The sequence below is a fragment of the Arvicola amphibius genome, chromosome 12, assembly GCF_903992535.2.
Source record: "Arvicola amphibius chromosome 12, mArvAmp1.2, whole genome shotgun sequence".
Classification (NCBI taxonomy): Eukaryota; Metazoa; Chordata; class Mammalia; order Rodentia; family Cricetidae; genus Arvicola; species Arvicola amphibius.
Window position 1 is genome coordinate 98,725,950 of NC_052058.2, and position 19,912 is coordinate 98,745,861.

General features: G+C 43.0%; 1 protein-coding gene across 5 annotated transcripts in view; it reads left to right on the forward strand.

Moving 5' to 3' along the window:
* Positions 1–6,462: 6,462 nt before the first annotated feature.
* Positions 6,463–19,912, forward strand: part of Insig2 (insulin induced gene 2) — a 35,825-nt gene continuing 22,375 nt past the window's right edge. Inside the window, exons 1-2 of one of the 5 annotated variants that reach the window (XM_038349763.1) lie at positions 6,463–6,678; positions 17,342–17,724. In XM_038349763.1, coding sequence (XP_038205691.1) covers positions 17,481–17,724 — 244 coding nt within the window. In that variant the 5' untranslated portion in view covers positions 6,463–6,678; positions 17,342–17,480. Of the gene's footprint in view, positions 6,679–9,684; positions 9,807–17,341; positions 17,725–19,912 lie in introns of those variants that run through there. The other 4 variants (XM_038349762.1, XM_038349765.1, XM_038349764.1 and 1 more) reach the window with 4 other exon arrangements.

A 19,912-nucleotide genomic window follows, 5' to 3' on the forward strand; every position in this document is an offset into this window, starting at 1 on the left:
TGGGTGAGGAATCCCAGTTCTGGTGACATTCAACAGGAAGAGGAAGGTCATTTGTCATGGATACTCTCTAAATGATTAAGATCAATACCCATAAAGCTATCACCATTTATCATTCCTTCATCATATTTACTCCTTAAAGAGGAAGTATGCTGTGTGCACACACATATTTGTGTGTGGACCTGAGCAGTCTATGAAAGCTGGAGGGTCTGTTTCATGGTCATTCTGCTTTCCATTTTTTTATTTAAGATTTGTGTTATGTGTATTGTGTATATGCACATGTGTGTGCAGGTACCCTGAGAGCCAGAAGAGGATGTGGGATCTTTTGGAGCTGTAGTTACCTGTACTTGTAAGCTTCTGGCAATGGGTGATGGGAACCAAACTCAGGTACATGGCAAGAGCAGCAAGCTCTCTTCACACCAGAGTCATTTTCCCAAACTGTGCTTTGTTGTTGTTGTTATTGTTATTATAGACAAGGACTTTCACCAGGGGTTCACAGATTTAACTAGGCTGATATCTATGGAACCCCAGGAATCCTCCTGTCCCCACTTCCTCCATGCTGGGGATTACAGGCGTAGTCACTACATCTGACCTTTTTTGTGGTTGTTGAGGCTCAAACCCAAGTCCTTCTGTTTGCACAGCAAACCACTTTGCAGAGGAAGCAACCTCCCCAGACTCATCACAGTGATGAGGAAATGGAGGGGCAGAGATGTCTGTTAACTTGACGTGGAATACAAGGTTGATTGTAGAGAGAAGAGACTAAAACCCAGATGTGCCTGGTTCTGGATGAGTAGACTAGTACACCATCTTACTTTTCTTGTACAAGACTGGAAGGGAGGTAAAAAATCTCTAAAACAAGAGGAGAGTGGGGAGAGCTGAGAATCCAGAAGATATAGGAAATGTGTGGAGATAGATTATCAAGCATTTTCACGATTCCCCAGGTCACCTGCAAGCTAACAAACTTCTCACACCTCCGATTGTTCAATACTAAATTATTTTATAAACCTAAGATAGGCGTTTAAAAATGCCTGAGTTCTCTTAATTCTCTCCAAAACATAATCCCTATCCTTTTAAAAAGGTGATGATTTTCAAATTCTGTGGGAGCTCAATTCAAAATCATTTCCCTGTATTTTTTTCTTTTTATTTCTATGGGTAGATTTCTGTTTGGGGCCAGTTCAAATCCCAGAACAAATCTAAATCCAAGTCCTTTTATTTCTGTGATGTGAGCTGTGTCCATCACATCATCTGGCTTTTGCATATATTCTTGGGGGAGGTTTAACTTTTGGATTACATGTGCATTCTGTCTTCTACCAAATGAAATCTTTATATACATTCATACATACTTGGGGAAAAAAGGAAATCCTCTCCCACGTTTGTCAGTATTTTATAAAGACAGAAATGGGGAGATGGCTCAATTGGTGAAGTGATTGCAGCATAAACATGAGAACTGGAGTCTGACCCACAGAGCCCACATGAAATGGTAGGCATGGAAATGCATGCCCACACTGCCGGTGCTGGGGAGGCAGAGGCAGGAGGATCCCTGGGGCTTTCTGACATGTCTGTCTAGCAAGTTGGTGAGGTCCAAGTTCTGTGTGAGATGTTGTCTCAAAATATAAGGTGACAAGTGTTTGAGAGAGAGTCTCTACATTGACCTCTGGCCTCCAGACAGAGCATATGTGTGCACACCCACACACCCACACATGAACAATGTCTATTTTGGGCACACTAAGAGTTTAATTCAGTTAGAGATGAGAGACCTGGAAACTTTGCCAGCCCCATCACATGAATCCACTTTTAATGGCTGTGTACCCAGAGATCTGTACCAAGCAGCACAGACAAACAGCAGGTCAGAAACCTCAGAGGACACCTTGTCATGTGCCCTTGACCGTCAGATTGTATGGACTCTTTAGGTAACTACAGCTAATGTAACCTACATATTCTTGGTCTACGTCATGGCCTCCCTGAGAAACAGTTTACAACATATAATCTTCCTGTCACCTTCTCAGTGAATTCTTGCTAGAGTTTTCTTGCTCATCCACAGTGACCTGGCCTCCTTTGAACTCTGTTTGTTGAGCGCTGAGCGATCTCAGTGATCACAAGGCCCATGTGACTTGATTTATTGATTTTAGTTATCAATACTTCCTGAAAACACCCGAGTTACAACACTAATGGGTAAATGCCCTACCCTGACTTCTAATCTTCACCCTTGAACACACAGTCTTTATTTCATTTTATTTCTGTTGCAAGTGCTGATCTTAGTAATAATCAGAGACGGGGACCACATCTGGGGCCACCTGCTTGTGACTTGATCAATTTACGAGTACATTTGCCATTTTCATTGTGTTTCCCTCACGGTTTGCTAGGATGTGCTCCAGTTTGCTACTAGCTCAAACAAGACTAAAGTCAATGACTGCAGAAAACATCCAATGACTTTATAGACTTAGGAAGACTCATCCAAGAACACATGTTTCCTCATTATAAAACCAGCTTACATTTTTGTAACTCCTAAATCAGGGAATTTGATATATTTTTATCGTCATTAGGATGCTGACACTCCTGACAGATGTGTTCAAATGAGAACTCAATGTAGCTAATCCCTCATTGAGGCTCTAAGTTGTGTCAAGTTGACAGTTAAGCTAAGCATCACCCCTAGGGTGATGTACTTCTCAAAGTGCTGTGGTGGTTTGAATAAAAATGGCCCTATAGGCTTACACAATTTAACACTTCATCCTTAGGAACTGTTTGGGAAGGATAGAACGTATAACCTTATTGAAGGAAGTTTTCCACTGCAGGTAGGATTTGAGGTTTCAAAAGTCTTACTCCATTCTCTTTCTGCCTCCTGGTTTTAGATCAGGATGTGAGGTCTCAGCTATGGTTGCCACCATGTCTTTTCTCTGCCATCATGGACTCTAACCCTCTGAAACCTTAAGCCAAATTAAACACTTTCTTTTAAAAATTGTCTTAACCATGGTGTTTTGTCATAGCAATAGAAAAGTAACTAAGGAGTCATAACCCAGCCTCAGAGGAAGCAAGATGTGACTGCCTTGCAGAAAAAGGTACCGAGCCACATGGTTAACTCAGACAAGAATTATGGGCTAATGTAAGTTGTAAGAATTAGTTAATAAGAAGCCTGAGCTAATGGGCCAATCAGTTTATAAATAATGGAAACCTCTGTGTGATTCTTTGGAACTTAACAGCTGCAGGACCGGGCGGGACAGAAAACTTTGGTCAACAAATGGTGCCCACATGGACAACTGCACCCACATAAAACCTGAGAGAGCTTGGGAAGTAATTTTAGACAGAAAAGGATAGAGTTAAGCATGGCTTATTGATAGCAGCACTTTCTCGGGTAGGCTCTGCTTGCTAGAGGCCAGTGTTCTCATTTAAGAGAGGCTTCCTGACTCAGCTTTAGCTGCAAAAACCTTGCAGCTCTTTTAAGAGGTTCTGCCATGAAACACTTAAATGGTGTTGATGAAAAAGCTGACTGTATGCTTTTTGGTGGCGGCAAGGGCCTTGAAATGCCATAGAGTTCTGGCAATAAACATGGCTCCAGCCAGCATCTCTGCCATGAGGCTAGAATCTCAGAAAGCTAAAGAATGGGCTGAATACAGCTGTCAATGCCACAGCTTTAATCCTAGCCATATCGCTTAGCAAATTAAAGACTCACATGGTCAGAAAAAGAGAGATACAGTAAAGATAGATCCAGACCAAAAAAAGGCTATAAACAATTTACAATGTGTTTAAAAATATATGTAGGCTTGAAAAAAAGAAAAAAGGTTAAAGTACTTAAAATGAAAAAAAAGAAAGAGAGTAGTTGGGTGTGGTGGCACACACCTTTAATCTCAACACTTGGGAGGCAGAGGCAGATTTCTGTGAGTTCAAGGACAGCCAAAGATACACAGAGAAACCTAGTCTTGAAAAACCAAAAATTAAAAATAAAACTAAAAGAAATAGAATTTAAAATAAAGCCACATAAAGATGGAAAATAGACAGAAAGTTTGGATACTGTATGTTATTATGTTGTTTTTGAATTGTTTGATGACTGAGGAAGGAGCAACAGCTGCTAAAAGACATTTGTTTATAAATGCTGCTGAATTAATCCAAGATAGATATTTTGGAAATACCTTGACTTCAAAATTGAAGTCAAAAGATATGTTACTTTGGAGAAGAGGTTTTGTTTTTGTTTCCACAGGAAATGAGAGGCTGTGGATTCATTCTGGATTAAGAAAAATAAGGTTTGATGGAGGAATACCACCTGAGAAATCTCTGATAGGAGCAGATGGCTCAGATGTCTGAGTTCTACATCCAGAACAGATTCAAGACTGCTGCCTGAGATGATCAAGCCTCACAGGATCCTCCAGTCAGGACTTGATCATAATTCCAAATTTTCTCTGGGTCCTCATAAGATTATCAGTGCCCCCAATCAAAAACTACTCCCACATTCCCTAGAAATGGATTATGGATGTTTGCCTTTGTTTAGAATGTTGGTTACAAGATGTTAAGAATAATGAATGTCTGGACAAAAAGCTAAACCAAGGAGATTCTATTCAGAGTTCTTGTTTAAAAAAAACGGGGGGGGGGGGTAGAATGCTATTGGACAATGGTCTTTTATCATGTCACTTGTATTATTTTTAATAAAATGCTGATTGGCCAGTAGACAGGCAGAAAGTATAGGCCGGGCAACGAGAATTCTGGAAAGAGAGAAGTTTAAGTCCGCAGTCGTGACCCAGCCCCAGAGGAAGCAAGATGTGACTGCCTCGCAAAAAAAGGGACCGAGCCACGTGGCCAACTCAGACAAGAATTATGGGCTAATGTAAGTTATAAGAATTAGTTAATAAGAAGCTTGAGCTAATGGGCCAATCAGTTTATAATTAAAAAGAAAGAAAAGTTAACTAAGGCAGTGACCTTTGTAGCTTTTTAGTGAGCAGGACTATTTTCTCTATGTTCCACAATTTCTCAAGCCAAACTTGAAATGATGTGATTTGAACAGCACAATAACCTTCAAATATTTGCTACTCTAGATCACATAGAACCAATTGGAACAAGATATTGCCACACAGTTTCTCTTGACATCTATATAGGCCTGGTGGTGTTTGCCAGTATTTCCAGCACTCAGAGGCAGGGAGATTGCATGTTTAAGGCCAGCCTGAGTAACATAACAAGGCCCTCTTCTCAAATGAACAAATGAACCAAAGGAAGGGAAAGAATTGTAGCTCTCATATTTTATTTTAAGGGAATTTTCATGTGTTTTAAACAAGGACCAAATAATGGTTGGGTAGAGCATGTAAACAAGGTCCTAATAGAGGGATTGGTGAGAGATCGAATCACCACAGGGCACTTAAAAGCACCTTTTATTTCCAAAGAATCTAGAAATACCTGTTATTTCAATATTTATGCTGTACAACATTATGAAAATGTCTTGTATGTTACTTTTAATCTATGCCCTTTGTGCGAGTGCTCTAAAGAGCGTCTACGTGTTTATGAGTTTAAACCTAAGATTTTTCTATCTAAACAAATTTATAACATTATAACTACAGCAGGTTTAAGTAATACTATAATCCAAATAGTTTAAATCAAAACTATAAAAGCCATTCTTGTGGAAACACTAGAGGACAGTGTCCTGCCTCAATGCACCGCACAGCATCCTTAAATATTAAGCTAATTTTAAACTGGCTTGTATCCTATGGCTATGTATCATCTACTAAATTTGCAATGTTCCCAGGGTCAGTCTGAGAAGTATTAAAACTCATTATGGGTAATCATGAGTTGACTGTGTTTAAAGTCACTACAGATAGATAATAACCTTATTGGAATATTCTAGTATAGCAACTTCAGAAGATTTTTCTTCTCTATCTCTAATATCTTTTTCTTTAAAAAAATTTTGTAGCATGCAAATGGTGCAAGGTGTGGCTTTAACCACCTACTAAGTCAGTGATTCCACAGCTTGATCTCTCTCTCTTTTTCTCTCTCTCTCTCATGTGTGGTGTATGAAGAGGCTAGAAGTTATCCTCAAATGTCAATCATTCTCAGGTGCTTTCCACATTGCTGACTGGCCAGTAAGCTCTAGGCATCCAGCTGCCTCCACCTTCCCAGGGTTGGGTTTGTAGGCATGTGCCAACACACCTGGCTTTTTATGTGGGTTCTGGGGATGGAACTCAGGTCCTCATGCTTTAAGTCTAAGGCTTTACCAATGGAACCATTTTAGGGTTTTAATTTGTAAACATATTTGGTCACTTGAGTTACAGATTCACATTTCCAGTGCTCTAAGGGGCATTTCTAGTTAAACATTCAACACCCTTTGAACTCATTCAACCCCAAAAATCAAACTCTCAACTCTTGATCTAAATCAACAGTGCTGTTCCTCTGAGAGTCTCTGGCTCAGAACTTGAAAGCCACTTCCCCTTAGCTCTCTGTGTCACTTTTCACATCAGTGGCCAGTTAGTACTGCCAATTCTGTGACCTCTGCCATTGCCTCAGTGAATGCTTGCACCATCTCCCAGCTGACATCTGCAATCCTGCCTTCCTCCATGCCCTGCTATTGGTCACCTTCCACACCAATCTGGATTAAAGCAGGGCATGTCTGGTTTCCAGAGGAGTTCTCAGTTAGCCTCTGTCTGTTTATGTGAGCTGAACTGGCTTCCTTTACTGACACCTCGGCTTCCCTAGATGAATTTATTGAAGGTAAGAGCTCTGTCTCATTTACTTTGGTGCCTCAGTGGGTTTCCAGCCGCTTACTGTATGCAGCTGACAGGGCTGTGCAGAGGGGCTAAGAACACAGGCACTGGAAATGAACAGATGCCTGTTGAATTGGTGCCTCCTCTGCTACTTATTATATTGCCAAATGATGCCAGACAAACTTAGATAGAGCCAGTGCTTCTGAATTTTGGTTGTATTAGCATTTCTTTAGGAATATACTAGGATTATACAAGGACTTTACTGGAAGAGTCCAGGTCTGTCCTTCAGCCCAATTAAATTGGAATACGTACAGGGTATAGCTCCGGTCCTTGAAAGATGTCATACACTGTACACACATTACTTCAATCAGTTTACAGGTGGTCCTAACATACAGTCAGGGTTAAGAACTACTCTGGTAGCTAATGTAAAAGGGTTTTGAACCAATGATGTAAGAGTGAATTGAAAGGCTGTGGAGATGGTTCGGTAGTACACTTGCCATGCAAGTGTGAGGATGACTTTGATCTGAATAGAAGTAGTTACTGAATAGAAAAATGGCCATATTCTTTGTTTTTAAAGTTTTGGTGCTTTTAATTTGGGTAAGGTTCCCAAGGTCAGGTTCTCAGAATCTGAGAATCTGGCTTAGAGAAGCATCAGCCAGAAACAATGTTTAACATGAGGTCTAAGGTATCTCCCTCCAATGACCTCTGCTGACGTTTGCTTGTATTTAGCTACAAAGTTTTTATTCTTTCTAGCTCGCCTAATTGTCTGTTCAACTGAAAGAACAAACAATATGCAACATTAGTGGGTCAGGGGAGCAACTGAATTATCAAATCACTGATATTTCTGACAGTTAAGAGGACTTTAAAATCTAGGCATGGTCGTGCACACCCTTAATCCTAGCACTCCAGAGACAGAGGCAGGTAGATCTCTGTGAGTTTAAGGCCAACCTGGTCTACAAAGCAACTTCTAGGACAGCCAGGGCTGTTACACAGAGAAATCCTGCCTCAAAACCAACGGACCAACTGACCAAACAAACAAAAACATCAAAACAAAAGAAAAAAAGGGATTTTAAAAACCACCGGGATCCCTATTTCACTATAGCTATAAAAAGAAAAACCTAGAAAATGGAATTACTGGACATGACTACATACATGCAGTCAGTGCCTTGGTACAGCTGAGGTTTGAAAAAACCCACCAGCAACCCAGAAGCACAGAACTTCAGAGTCTTCCAAAGTAAGTGTGATTTCACTGCCCTCTTAATTCATATCCTGACACCAGTTCATTTTGGATTTAGACTTGGCAAAAGAATTTTCGGGAAGATGGGTCTATCCTGGCTCACATTTTGAGAGGACACAGGCCAGCACCAGAGGAAAGGCGTGGTGGTGGGTATGAGGTCATATTGAATGTAAGGCAAGGAAACAGATGAGTGCGCATGCTCAGAAGCTTTCTCCTTTCCCTTCAGTTCAGGATCCCACTTCAAGGAACAGTGTTGCCCACATGCAGTGTGTTTCTCCCTTCTTTCTTTAAACTTTTCTGGAAACTCCTGCTTCGACACACACTCGGAGATGTTCCCATAACGATTCTAAATCCTGTCAAGTTGACAAAGATGATTAGCCATCACATGTGTGCGTTTACTTTTCCTTACAGCATTCTTCATCTATACAGCATAGTTAGCCTGGACCTTCATTTACTATGCATTAAAAACCCGCAGGAATTAAATGTAAGAGCTAGGGAAAAACAGAAATACAAGAAAGATCATATTAATAATACACGCTGAGACTGCTGGTCCAAGTTTAGTTTCTCTTCCCATTTTTAGAAACAAATGTGTTGATAAAAGGGTCAGAAACAGGTTTTTAAAAAGTGCATCTGATTGTTTGCCAGTTCAAAGAAAAACAACAACAAAACAAAAAACAAAGGCATCTAACCAATAGCAGTTGTTACTTTAGGCTCATACTGCCTACAAAATTCTCCTTAAAACCAATGTAATCAGACTGCATCCATAATGTATTTTTGGCTGGGCCCCCAAAAGAGGTGATCCATGGAACAGCCCAGTGAGGAGAGGTAATCAAGACAGATTTTGGTATTGGCTTTCAAAAACACTCTATAGAGGAGTGAAATGGGGAGTAGGGAGTATGATCAAAACACATTGTATACGGGCATGAAAACTTTCTTTTTAAAATGTGATTTTTTTTGAGGACTTCATACAATGTATTTTGATCATATTTATTCCCCCGTATCTCCCAGATCCACCCTCCACTTTCCCACTCGAACTTCAAGCCCTCGAAATTCTCAAAAAAATGAAACAAAACAGAATTTTCCTGTGTAATTTTTCATCCAAGACAAGTTCATTTGCAATCTCCAAAGATTGGTTCCTATTTGGAAAGGAAGCTTAGCGGGGTGTGGTGGATCACACCTTTAATCCCAGCACTGGGGAAGTGGAGGCAGGAAGCTCTCAGTGAGGCCAGCCTGGTCTACTTAGGTGGTTTTAGACAAGCTAAGGCTACACAGTGCGACTCTGTCTCAAAAGGAAGGACGATGTTCTTGATGACTTTGACAGTAGAGAGGTGATAAGGTTTCATTTCCTTGTTCTTTGGTGCAAATCTCTATAGAGCCTGGGCGATGAGAACAGCTGCCTTTAACCCGTGTTCAGAAAGGATTTTAAGACAGATTCCAGGGCACGAGGAAGTTGAAGGCGACAATTGCTGAACCCTCCACCTCGCTTGCGAGTGAGGCCCACGCAGAGGGCGGAGTCTCGGGCCGCGCGTGAGTGCGTGCGTCCGTGCACGACTTCCTCACTCCGCCCCCAGAGCCTAGACGCCGGTCAGAACCCTTGACTGCGGAGTCCTCCAACAACAGCCGATTCCGCAGCCTCTCATCCCAGACAAGGGCCCCGCCTCCTTCCAGCCCCGAGTGGCCCGCAGACCGGAAGTCCTTATGCCCCGTCTCCGTGGAGCGCTGGGAGTTGGCGGCGCAGCAACCGGAAGCTCCTCTGCCCCTAGCTTCCCCGCGAGGAGCCCGGGCGGCGCAGGCGCAGTACGGCTCAGGCGGAGCTGTGGGAGGGGAGTAGGTCCGGGGGCCGGTCCCTGAAGATGGCGGAGGCGGGGGTGACTTGGGGGTCTCCCTGTAGAGCGCAGGTGAGCGTATTTGGAAGGGGACTGCTCGAGAAATGCGGTGGCTTTCGGGAAGAGGAGCTACTTATGCCTTTACGTTGCGGGCTGGGTGTCCTGGTGGCAGGTGTTGGGGGATCCAGGACCCGCAGGTGGGGCCTGCAGGGCGAGGGGACTCGGGTTACCTGGAGAGAGGTCGGCGGGCTTTTGAAGGGGACAGCGGGCCTGGAGGGCCAGGTTTAGGGGGCGCCGAGGTCTCCGGACAGTTTGAGACTGTCAGAGGGGAAGAAGGCTGGAGGACGGCGGGAAGGGCGACCCTGGAGGTCTGTTTGGGGACAGAGATGGGCCAGCTGTCTAGCGTACACCTGACAGGACTGGGGTGTCTTGTAGCCAGGGATAAAAGCTCAGGCTTGTATAGGAAATGGATCGAAATTAGGTTCATAATCATAGTAAGTTTAGAATCTACCGAAGTAAGAGGACACTCAGTTAAAGAGTAGGGATTTGGGATCGGAAGTGAATACCCTTTAGGTATATCAATGGGTGCAGCCAAAGAGAGCTCTGGCCAGGGCCTAGAAGTCGGTTGGTGACAGTAACTGGGGTTTGGGGTCCTTCAGTGGGGATGAGCTGTCTGGGAAAGGTAAGCTGTGCTTTGCTGAGGATGAGGCTAGAGACGTGAAATGGTGTTAAAACTTAAGTGAAAATAACTCGAGTCCAGTGAGTGTTGGGAAAAGTTGTTCATGGGTGATGTTAGCTATGTAGTGGGGGAAATTTACCCCGAAGAGCTTGCTGTTTTATAGGATTGATGAGGAAAGAGCAAATAGACTTGACAGTTGGGCCACAGAAGCTGGCTAGCGTCGGTATCACAGGGAAACTGACCATAGCAATGAAAGCCGGGCACCAGTTCTGGGTACAGATACATGAAGGCTGCCATGCTGTGTTTTCTGCCCTCACCCCCGCCTTTGGGATTTGGCCCTGATGGTAAACCACAGACTGAATAAAGGGGTGTTCCTACTCATCCTGTTGGGTCCTGTAGGAAAAAAACAATGAGCTTGTGTTCTCTTTCTGTTTTTGTCCTCCATCCTTTTTCTGGATTTGTAACCGTAGTGGTTTTATTTGCTTTCGTAGTACTCAGCTCACATCCGTTATGAAATGAACACTATGTGAATCATTTGTATTTGGGGGAAAGGTTGATGCTTTTAAAACTGACATTTGTGTTTTTAGATGATGACATTGAAAAGGGAAAGATAATGTGCAGTTCAGTAAAAAATAGTGTTTTCATTGTTGCTAGAAAATTGTCATCAAACAGAAGAGTAACATTTCTTAAGGGCTAAGCCATATGTTTAAAGCAGTAAGCTATGTGACTGTTGCTTGCTTAATCTTTTCTGCATTTGTGGAGAGAAAAGAGCTTCAGTATATTCAGGGGATACATTTGTTTCTTTCCAGAGTTCTAATGCACCCAGTCTGAGATTAACTCTATGTGCTTTTATTTCAGGAGGGTTAGACCATGTTGTTGTAGTGTGTTTTCGTAATACTGGTGCTATTCTGTTTGTGAATGCCGTTCTAATGAGCAGGCATGTGCTGAAAAAAGTGGGCGGTAGTAATTTAACTTTATTATTTGGTGATGTATCTGACCCAGCCCCTGAAGAGAGAGACAGTCATTAGAGAATGCAAAACACTTATCTGTGTGACCACCAATCACTGAAAAATGAAGAATCTTGTTTGCCACAATTGTTAAGACCAAATGGTTCTTAAGTTCCTAGATTTTAACCAGGTGTGGTGGTGCATGCTTGGAATCCCAGTTCTTGGGAGGTGGAAGCAGGAGAATCAAGTTCAAGGTCATTCTTGGGTATATATTGAGTTTGAGGTCAGTCTGGGCTAAATGAGACCCTACTTCAAAGACAAAAACAAACAAACAAACAACAACAACAACAACAGAAAGCCTAGATTCCAACTGGTTATTACTATGTTTTGTTTCTATATTTTTTTCAAAAGCTTATTACCTGTAAGATGTTTCGGTTGGTAACATAAACTTTGTATTTACTTGTAGAATGCCTAGCGTTACTTATGCCTCTCTTTTGTCTGAAAGAAATGGTATCGATCCATTAACATGAAATCATATGGGAAAGTATTTTTCCAGCTTTGATGATTTGTCACCAATCTTTCCAAACTATATGAACTGTTTTTCTGTGTTCATTTATATACTTTATGGAAATCGTAGCTCAGGACTCAAAGCAGAATGCTGCATGTCTTCTAGTAAGGTTTTCCCTTAAACTGTACAAAGCATTGCTGTGGAGCTAACAGTAGCTCGTGAATGGGACCGTACAAGCAGTCTCCTTTGTGGCACCTAAGCTCTTTGTGTGGCGTTTGGGAGAGGAGGCAGAGTGGTTGGCTTAAATATGGCTGGCTACCTGCTAACAACTTGGCCTTCTTGCAAAGTTCCATAGCCTATTTGAAGCCTGGGTTGGTGACTCAAGTCTGTAATCACCATGCTCTGGAGGACAAGAAAGGAGAATCAAGAGATTTGAGGCCAGCCTTGGCTACATAGTGAAATCTTGTTTAAAACAACAAAAGAAAACTACGTATTAGCCTGTCTGATTTTTGTACAGTGGGAACTCAAAACACCAGCCTATTTATTAATACTAACTCATTAGGAGCCATTGCAGTATTGTGCTTTAAATTTATAATCTAAGTTTTTTGGTAAAATTTAAAAATTTGAAGAACCAAATTTTGATTTGCTATGAGTATAATATATAAAAATATGACTACTAATGTTTTAAGAAAATGTGAATAGCTAAAGGGATTTTAAATTATGCTACATTTGTTCCCAGAGTCTTTAAAATATCCCACCTTCCTAGTATAATACTGTTGTCATTGGTGTGTATGTGGGGGAGGGGTTGAATGGGACAGCATGTATGCAGATGTCAGGACAACTTCTGAGGAGCTGATTCTTTCTTTCCACCGTGGGATTCTGGATCTGACTCAAACTGTCAGGTTTGCACAGCAAGCTCCATACCCTCTGGGCCGCCTCACCAGCCCATTTACGTGGTTTTATTTGCATAGAAACTCCACTATTGTCTAGGAAATAGTGAATTCTTTGCTGGTTTTTTTTTTTTTATCTGTTTGACCAACCTGTTTATTTATTGTACATGCTTATATGTAATTGGAGTAAAAAGATCCAGAAATGACCCCCCTCCCAAATCCAGTATTGCATTGCCTTTACTGTAGCTGAAAACAGCCTTGAATTTCAGCTCCTCCTGCCTCCACCTCTCAAGTGCTGGGACTATATCCCTGCTCCAGTATGCCCAGCTCCGTTGATTCTTTCCTGATCTTGTTAGTTCACCTGAAGGCTTTGTGACAGTATTAAAGTGAGTGAGAGAACTGTTAGGTTGGTTGTGCTCCCCTCCCTCCTTCCCCCAACAGATCTGGGCCACCTCACCAGCCTGCCTGCCTGCCTAGCTTGATAGCCCATTGTTGACTTTGGATACTGGAGATTTTTGAGTATGTGTGTGAACTCTGAAAAAATGCATACATACACATTTTTGTTTTTACTTTGCATGAATCTCAAATATATCCTAGAATAGATGGTCTCCTGGCCCCCTTCCAGTCCTTACATTTTAGAACATTGATGGTGAAGTACTGTAGTCTTTATTTTTGTCCCTGGTAATTATATATCATTGTGCTGTGATGTAACCACAGTTAGCCCTTTGGTTCTGCTTCAAGTAAACATTAAACAAATGCGGTGTTATTTTTAAAGAATACTTGTGGGGGTGAAGTAAGAAACTGAAGAAGGGCTGCCAGGAAAAGTTGGATAAACAGCAGTGGGAGAAAACACAAATGAACGGCTCCAAATGTCTGCAGTAGATGGACGGGATGAGGAAAGACGTCTCCAGCAAGCAGCAGCTCCATTGGAGCACAGAATCTCCCTCAGGGTATTTGGAAATACTGTGGGTACAATTTTGGGTATCACAAGCAGGGGAGGCCTGCATTTAGTGGCCAGGAGCCAGGGATGCTAAATAATATGCCAGGCTCAGAAGAGTTTCCACACAGTAAGAGACCGTCTGACCTAAACTCACCAAGGCTTCTCTGGCAGTTTCTGGGCAGCTATCTCTGGAAATGGATGGGACTAGCTAATTAAAGTAATTTATCCTTCTAAGAATACTGTTGAACCTAAGGTATATACTGCTGTTAATTCTGCTTTGGGAAAAATCACAGGCAGAATAAGTGGTTTCTTGACTCTTGTGTTACTCGTGCTCTGCGGAGGGGTAGGGAGGCTATGTGCCTGCCTAGGGTCTAGGCAGGAGAGTGCACTGTTGGTCACACGCAGTGTGTAAGGGAGCCCTTTGTGGTACTTTGATGCTTGTTGTTATTTTGTATTTCAAAGTATCTATTAACCCTGATGTTGTCTTACATTTTTATTCTCGAGTACTGTGGAGATGATTCAGTGAGGGAACGCTGGGTTTGAGTCTCAGCACTGCACAGACCAGATTTGGTAGCACAGCTACCAAATAATCTCAGCTCTAGGAGTAGGGGTACATTCAAAAGGGGATTGGTGGAGGTGGGAGGATCAGAAGTTAAGACCAACCTTTGCTAGTCTGTGCTATGTGAAACCCTGTCTTAAAAGAAAAAAAAAGTTTCTTATTATATTTATTTATTATATTGTCTGTGTGTACTTACATGTGTGGGTATGCACATGCCACATGTGTGTAGAGCTCAGAGGACAATATGCAGGAGTTGGTTCATTCTGTGTACCATATGAATTCTAGGGGTCAAACACCGACCATCAGCATTGGCTGCAAGCCCCTTTTCCTGCTGAGTTACCTGTGGGCTCATTTAGACATTCAGTTTTGTTTCAAAATTTGCATTTAAGGTAGGTTGAAAATTAGAAACTTAGAGGCATTGTGTTTTAGGTGATTAGGTTCTAGATTTGCCTTTTCCTTTGAAGCTGAGCCCACGAGAGTTTGATCATAGAAGAATGAGCCTGGCTTAAACTATGTGAAGCAGCTATCCCTGTGGGCCAAGCAGGAAGCTTGCTGCATGCAGAGATACAATGGAGATTGGTGTCAGTGAATAAGACCAACATGAGAAGTTTATAACCATAAAGCAGCTCTGCAGATAGTTATCTGCAGATAGTTATCTGCAGATAGTTACGAGGTAGCTATTAGAAGTTCTGTCTGTGGGAGATGGCTAGGTGGGTAAAGCTGAGCCTGTACCAAGTCTGCCACCTTGGATGTGATCCCTCAGGACCCACATGGTGGAAAAGAACTGACTTCCAAAAGCTGTCCTCTGACTTCCACATGTGCACTGTGCCAAGCCCGCCCACTCATACATACGTATGAAATGAACTTCATTCAAATAAAATGTTTCAGGATTCACAAGACATACCACTTAGGTACTGACTTACAGAGATACCCAAGGTGTAGTGTAGTCAATTAAGATGAAGATAAATGACAAAGCAAAAAGCCTACCTATTGTTTTCACATTTGAAAGCCGGTAGTGTGCATTGAGAACAAGGCACATGGCAATTTGAGCAGCACCATCACGATGAGAGCAAGGGAGCCGGACAGTGGATTTGATTCAAGCTATGCTTCTTACCTAGGCGTGTAGACTTAACCTTGCTTTGCTTCCCTCACTTGTAAAATTACACTTAGCTCTCAAAGTTGTTGCTATTATTACTGTTAGTATTTTGGTTCTTGAGACAGTGTCCCTGTACAGCCCAAGATGGTCACACCATCCCTTTAGGGATACTGTGAGGATTAAGTGAGTGGCCTGTGTCAGGTGCTTGGGAGAGTACATGTGCTTATCCTTAGCACACACGAAGGATCTGATTAGTTTGTGTTACTGTAGGGAAATCCTGAAGGCAGACTAACTTTGCAAAGAAGCAGGCTTATTTTATTCACCATTCTGGAGATTCAGGGGTGTAGCTGGCAGCATCAGTTGCGCTCTGGTAAGGATCTCGATGGCAGGAGTGTGGGTGAAAGGGCGAGATCACATTACCAGGGAGGGAGCAAAGGGGTTGAGGTCTCACAGCCTCTTTCCTTCCGGAGCAGTGCCCTCAATGAGCCTAAGAACATTCTTTTGGGATGTGTGTCTCCTTCTCCATTTAAAAGATATCTTATAGCCTAGGTTGGTGTCCAGCTTTTTATGTAGGTGAGGGTGACCTTGAATTCTTGATCATTATCGTAAATGTGCCAACCCCAGCTACCCCGCCATCACCTCTAGGTTAGATCCTACCTCTGAAAGATCCCATCTCATCTCCCAGCATCACAGCGAGGCCTCAACTACCAGCATAGCAATGCAGGACCCAGCAGTCACTTTTGTTAGAGGAGTGAACAGCACCTAGGCCGGCCCTCAGAAGGTGGTACTGGGTTGGGCTGCATTCTCTTGGCGCTGGCTTCCTCTGCTTCCTCATCATAATGACCCCGTGGTTGCAGCACTTGGCTCAGCACACTGCTGCAGGTTGGCGGCACAGCTGTGGTCTGGAAGAGTGGCTAAAGTCTGGCTTTTCTGGCTGGTATATGTGTAGGTGGGTGCTTGTGGGCTGGGTTTCATAGGACGCTTGGTTGCAGAAATTCAGCAACATAAGCATTAAACATGGGGATGGATCCTTCTGTGGACACTGCCCTCATGAGCAAGTCACATTTTATTATCAAAACTACAGTGTCTTCAGTCAGAATATGTTGCTTTTCTAAGAGGTATAAGAGATTCGATTGCAACTGATGGAGTGGAGGTTAGACGGACGACCTAGAGATGTGGGGTTTCATCTTGTAGATCCCAGTAGATGTATTTTGAATCACCTGGCTGGCTGTTCTCTGAGGTAGGGGAAACTGTATTTCTGTTATTTTAATGCTGAGGGGGTAGTGGGGTGTGTGTGATTAGGCATTGGGTATCTTCTGTAGTTCTCTACTGTTGTTTTAAGGTAGGGCTAGGCCAGCCGGCCAGTGAGCTGCAGCGATCCTCTTGTCTCCCCTCTCCAGCACTGGCGTGTGTCCCAGGAGCATGTCACCACACGTGGCGTTTTTAGTAGGTGCTGGGGATCAGACTTAGGGCCGCATGCTGTGCTTTAGACATTTTACTAGTTGAGCTTTCACTGCCGATCCAACTGTTGGTGCCTTCCCCTTTAAAGATTTTTATTGTTTTATGTTCATGAGTGTTTCACCTGCATGTGTGTATGTGTACCACATGCACGCCTAGTGTCCACAGAACCCAGCAGATGGCATCGACTCCCCTGGAGTTGGAGCTACAGGCATTTGTGAGCCGCCCTGTGGGTGCTGGGAACCTGGGTTCTCTGCAAGACCTCTTACTGCTGGGGTCTCTGGCTGGGGTCTCCTAAGTCACCTGCTGTATCCTAGGAAATACACATGGAACACTTCACTTTTTTATTTTTTACAGCATGCATATAAAGGCTTTTTTTAAAAAAAAGGATTTTCTTACTGAGTAAATAATTTAAATAAATTAGTATACAGACTTGTTTCATTCTGTATCTGCCTAACTAGTACTGAGTGTGAAAACTTGTACAATTGTGTGTCAGCTGCATGCTGATTCTCTCTTCTTATCTCTTGTAGGATTTCTGGTAGGTTCCACCTTCAGGCAAGATGTGGTACCATTGAAACATTGGTCTGCTTCGATTCACAGACAGTTCATCTTTTCCACTGAGAAGCCTTGTTTTATTTTACGGCTTAGGCCTACTGAACTTATGAGACCATGTCGGAAGGAAAGCCCGAGTCACCTGGGCCCATAAAGTGTGGCCCATACATTTCCTCTGTCACCAGCCAGAGTGTGAACGTGGTGATCCGAGGGGTGGTGCTCTTCTTCATTGGAGTGTTCCTCGCCTTAGTGTTGAACTTGCTCCAGATTCAGAGAAACGTGACACTTTTTCCACCTGATGTGGTCACGAGCATCTTTTCATCTGCATGGTGGGTACCACCATGCTGCGGCACAGCCTCAGGTATGTGTGAGGCAATGTGTTCTGTGTTGCTTACAAGTGTAGAGGGTGTTGCCTAAGTGACAAGTGTGTGTTTGGGGTTGCACATGTGTGTGGTTGTATGTGAATGTATATGTGCCTTCATGTTGAGGCTAAAGGTCAGGGTTGGGTGTCTTCCGCAATTATTCTCTAAATTGTTTCTTGAGACACTCTCCCTCTTAACCTGGATACTGCCAGTTAGGTAGACTGGCTGGCCATTGAGCTCCCGGGTTCTGCCTGTCTTTATCTCTCTAGCACTGGGACTCTAGGTGTGTGTCACTACAGTGACGTTTTTATAGGTGCTGAGATTCTGAATTTAGATCTTCATGCTTTTGCAGAAAGCTTGTTACCCTCTGAGTGGAGGATATAATTTAAATACAGTGCACTGGACTCTGTGAGGGACTTGGATATGTTTGGTACATGGATGCCCTCATTTTGTGCTACCACCCCCAGCTGTGGAGCATTTCTATCATCCCCAGTCTTTCATGCTCTCTTGCATTCCTTTGTACCCTGGCCTCAGGCTACAGTGGCCCTGCTTTCTTCCCTCCAGGGTTATCTCTGCCTTCAGTGTAGCTCTTGGAGTCAGCCAGTAGGTACTCTTGGATACCTGATTCCTGCACCTTTAGCATTTAAACATGAAACCAATTCTTGTTTTCTTTGGGTGTAGGGCATTTACTTTTTCTCTCATTTCTTCTAAATATTATTCTAAGTTATTTTGGTAATATTCACTACTGCTTAGAAGTTTTGATGTATGGGCTATACTTTTGTGTTTGAAGCAGACAAAAATGTGATATATAGAGTAATAGAGTAATTTTATTCAAGTTGAAAACTTGATACTATATTTTTTATTTATATGTGCTTTTATTCTTGCTGCCTGGCCTTTAAATGTACCAGAAGAAATAGTAAATACTTGAGAAGGTCAATGAGGTAGACTGTCTTTGCTTAAAATCCTGATAGTCCTGTTAGTGACTTTGACCATTTTCAGTAGAGGACCATTGATGGCTAAGGGGAGCATTTCCAGATGCCCTGTAATGGGCAGCTCTTCAGCTGTGTCTAATGACAAGGTCAGTGGGTCAACAATACTTTATGTAATAAAATAATAGAAGGTAGTCATAGCCATGTGGGAGAAAATGGTTAATTCTATGTCTGTAGTTAGTGTGCGCGAATACTGTGCGACACAGTTTGGGTACATCTCCATCCTAGAGCTAGAGGTCACAGGTGCGTGTGTCAAAAGGCTGAGGCCGACTTGTACAATATCTTTAAGTAATCCCATGAAGACAGTGACATAGCCCTGCTGCATGGACAGGTGAACACTGTTGCAGTCAGATTTCATGTGCCTTAGGTAGCCTTAGAACCGATGGAGCCCTCCATTGAGAGAAGTCATCACAGTGCGGTGTCCTGGTTTCCCTGGGGTAATCCTTCTCTAAGACATCGTCCAAATAGATGAGACCTTGTGTCTTATCATTCTGCTGTATCTGCCCTCTCAAATTCATGCCCTCTATTTCTGTAATTGTTGTTTTATATATGCATGTGCACACACACACACACACCTACACACCTACCTAAATATGTAAATACAACCTGCTCGGTCTACATAATGTTATTTGTATATGTATATATTTTACATAGATACACTATTTGTGTTAACTCTTTTAAGACTTTCATGCATATGGAATTTTGCTTTTTTGTTTGTTTTGAGATAGGGTCCCACTGTGTAACTCTGGTCTGGAACTCACAGTGTAGACCAGGCTGGCCTTTACTTCCTGAATGCTGAAATTCAAGGCTGTGCCTCCACACCCGTCCTGTCCAGTGTGTTTTCAGCATATTCGCTCCTCCCTTCCTCCCCCACCCCCACTGCACAGTGTCACCTTTAGCCTCCTTTCTTAATCTCACAGACTCCAAGGACAGTTTGTGCTCGCCACGTTCTAATCGACGTGGGGCTAGTCACTCGATAGGAACTGACCTTTGTGGGGACACAGGCTTAAAAGAACTGATTCTTCCTCTCCCAGCAGCCATCAACTCTCAGTAGCTCCTCAGCTAGGGGTGGAAGCTGGAGAGTGTTCCCTGCTCCATGCTGGAATGTTTACAGCCGTCATCTTGTGCAGGCAGCCGCAGCAGCTGAGTTCATTAGTGCCACAGCCTGTAATGACCAGATGTTGTCTCACCAGGGTCC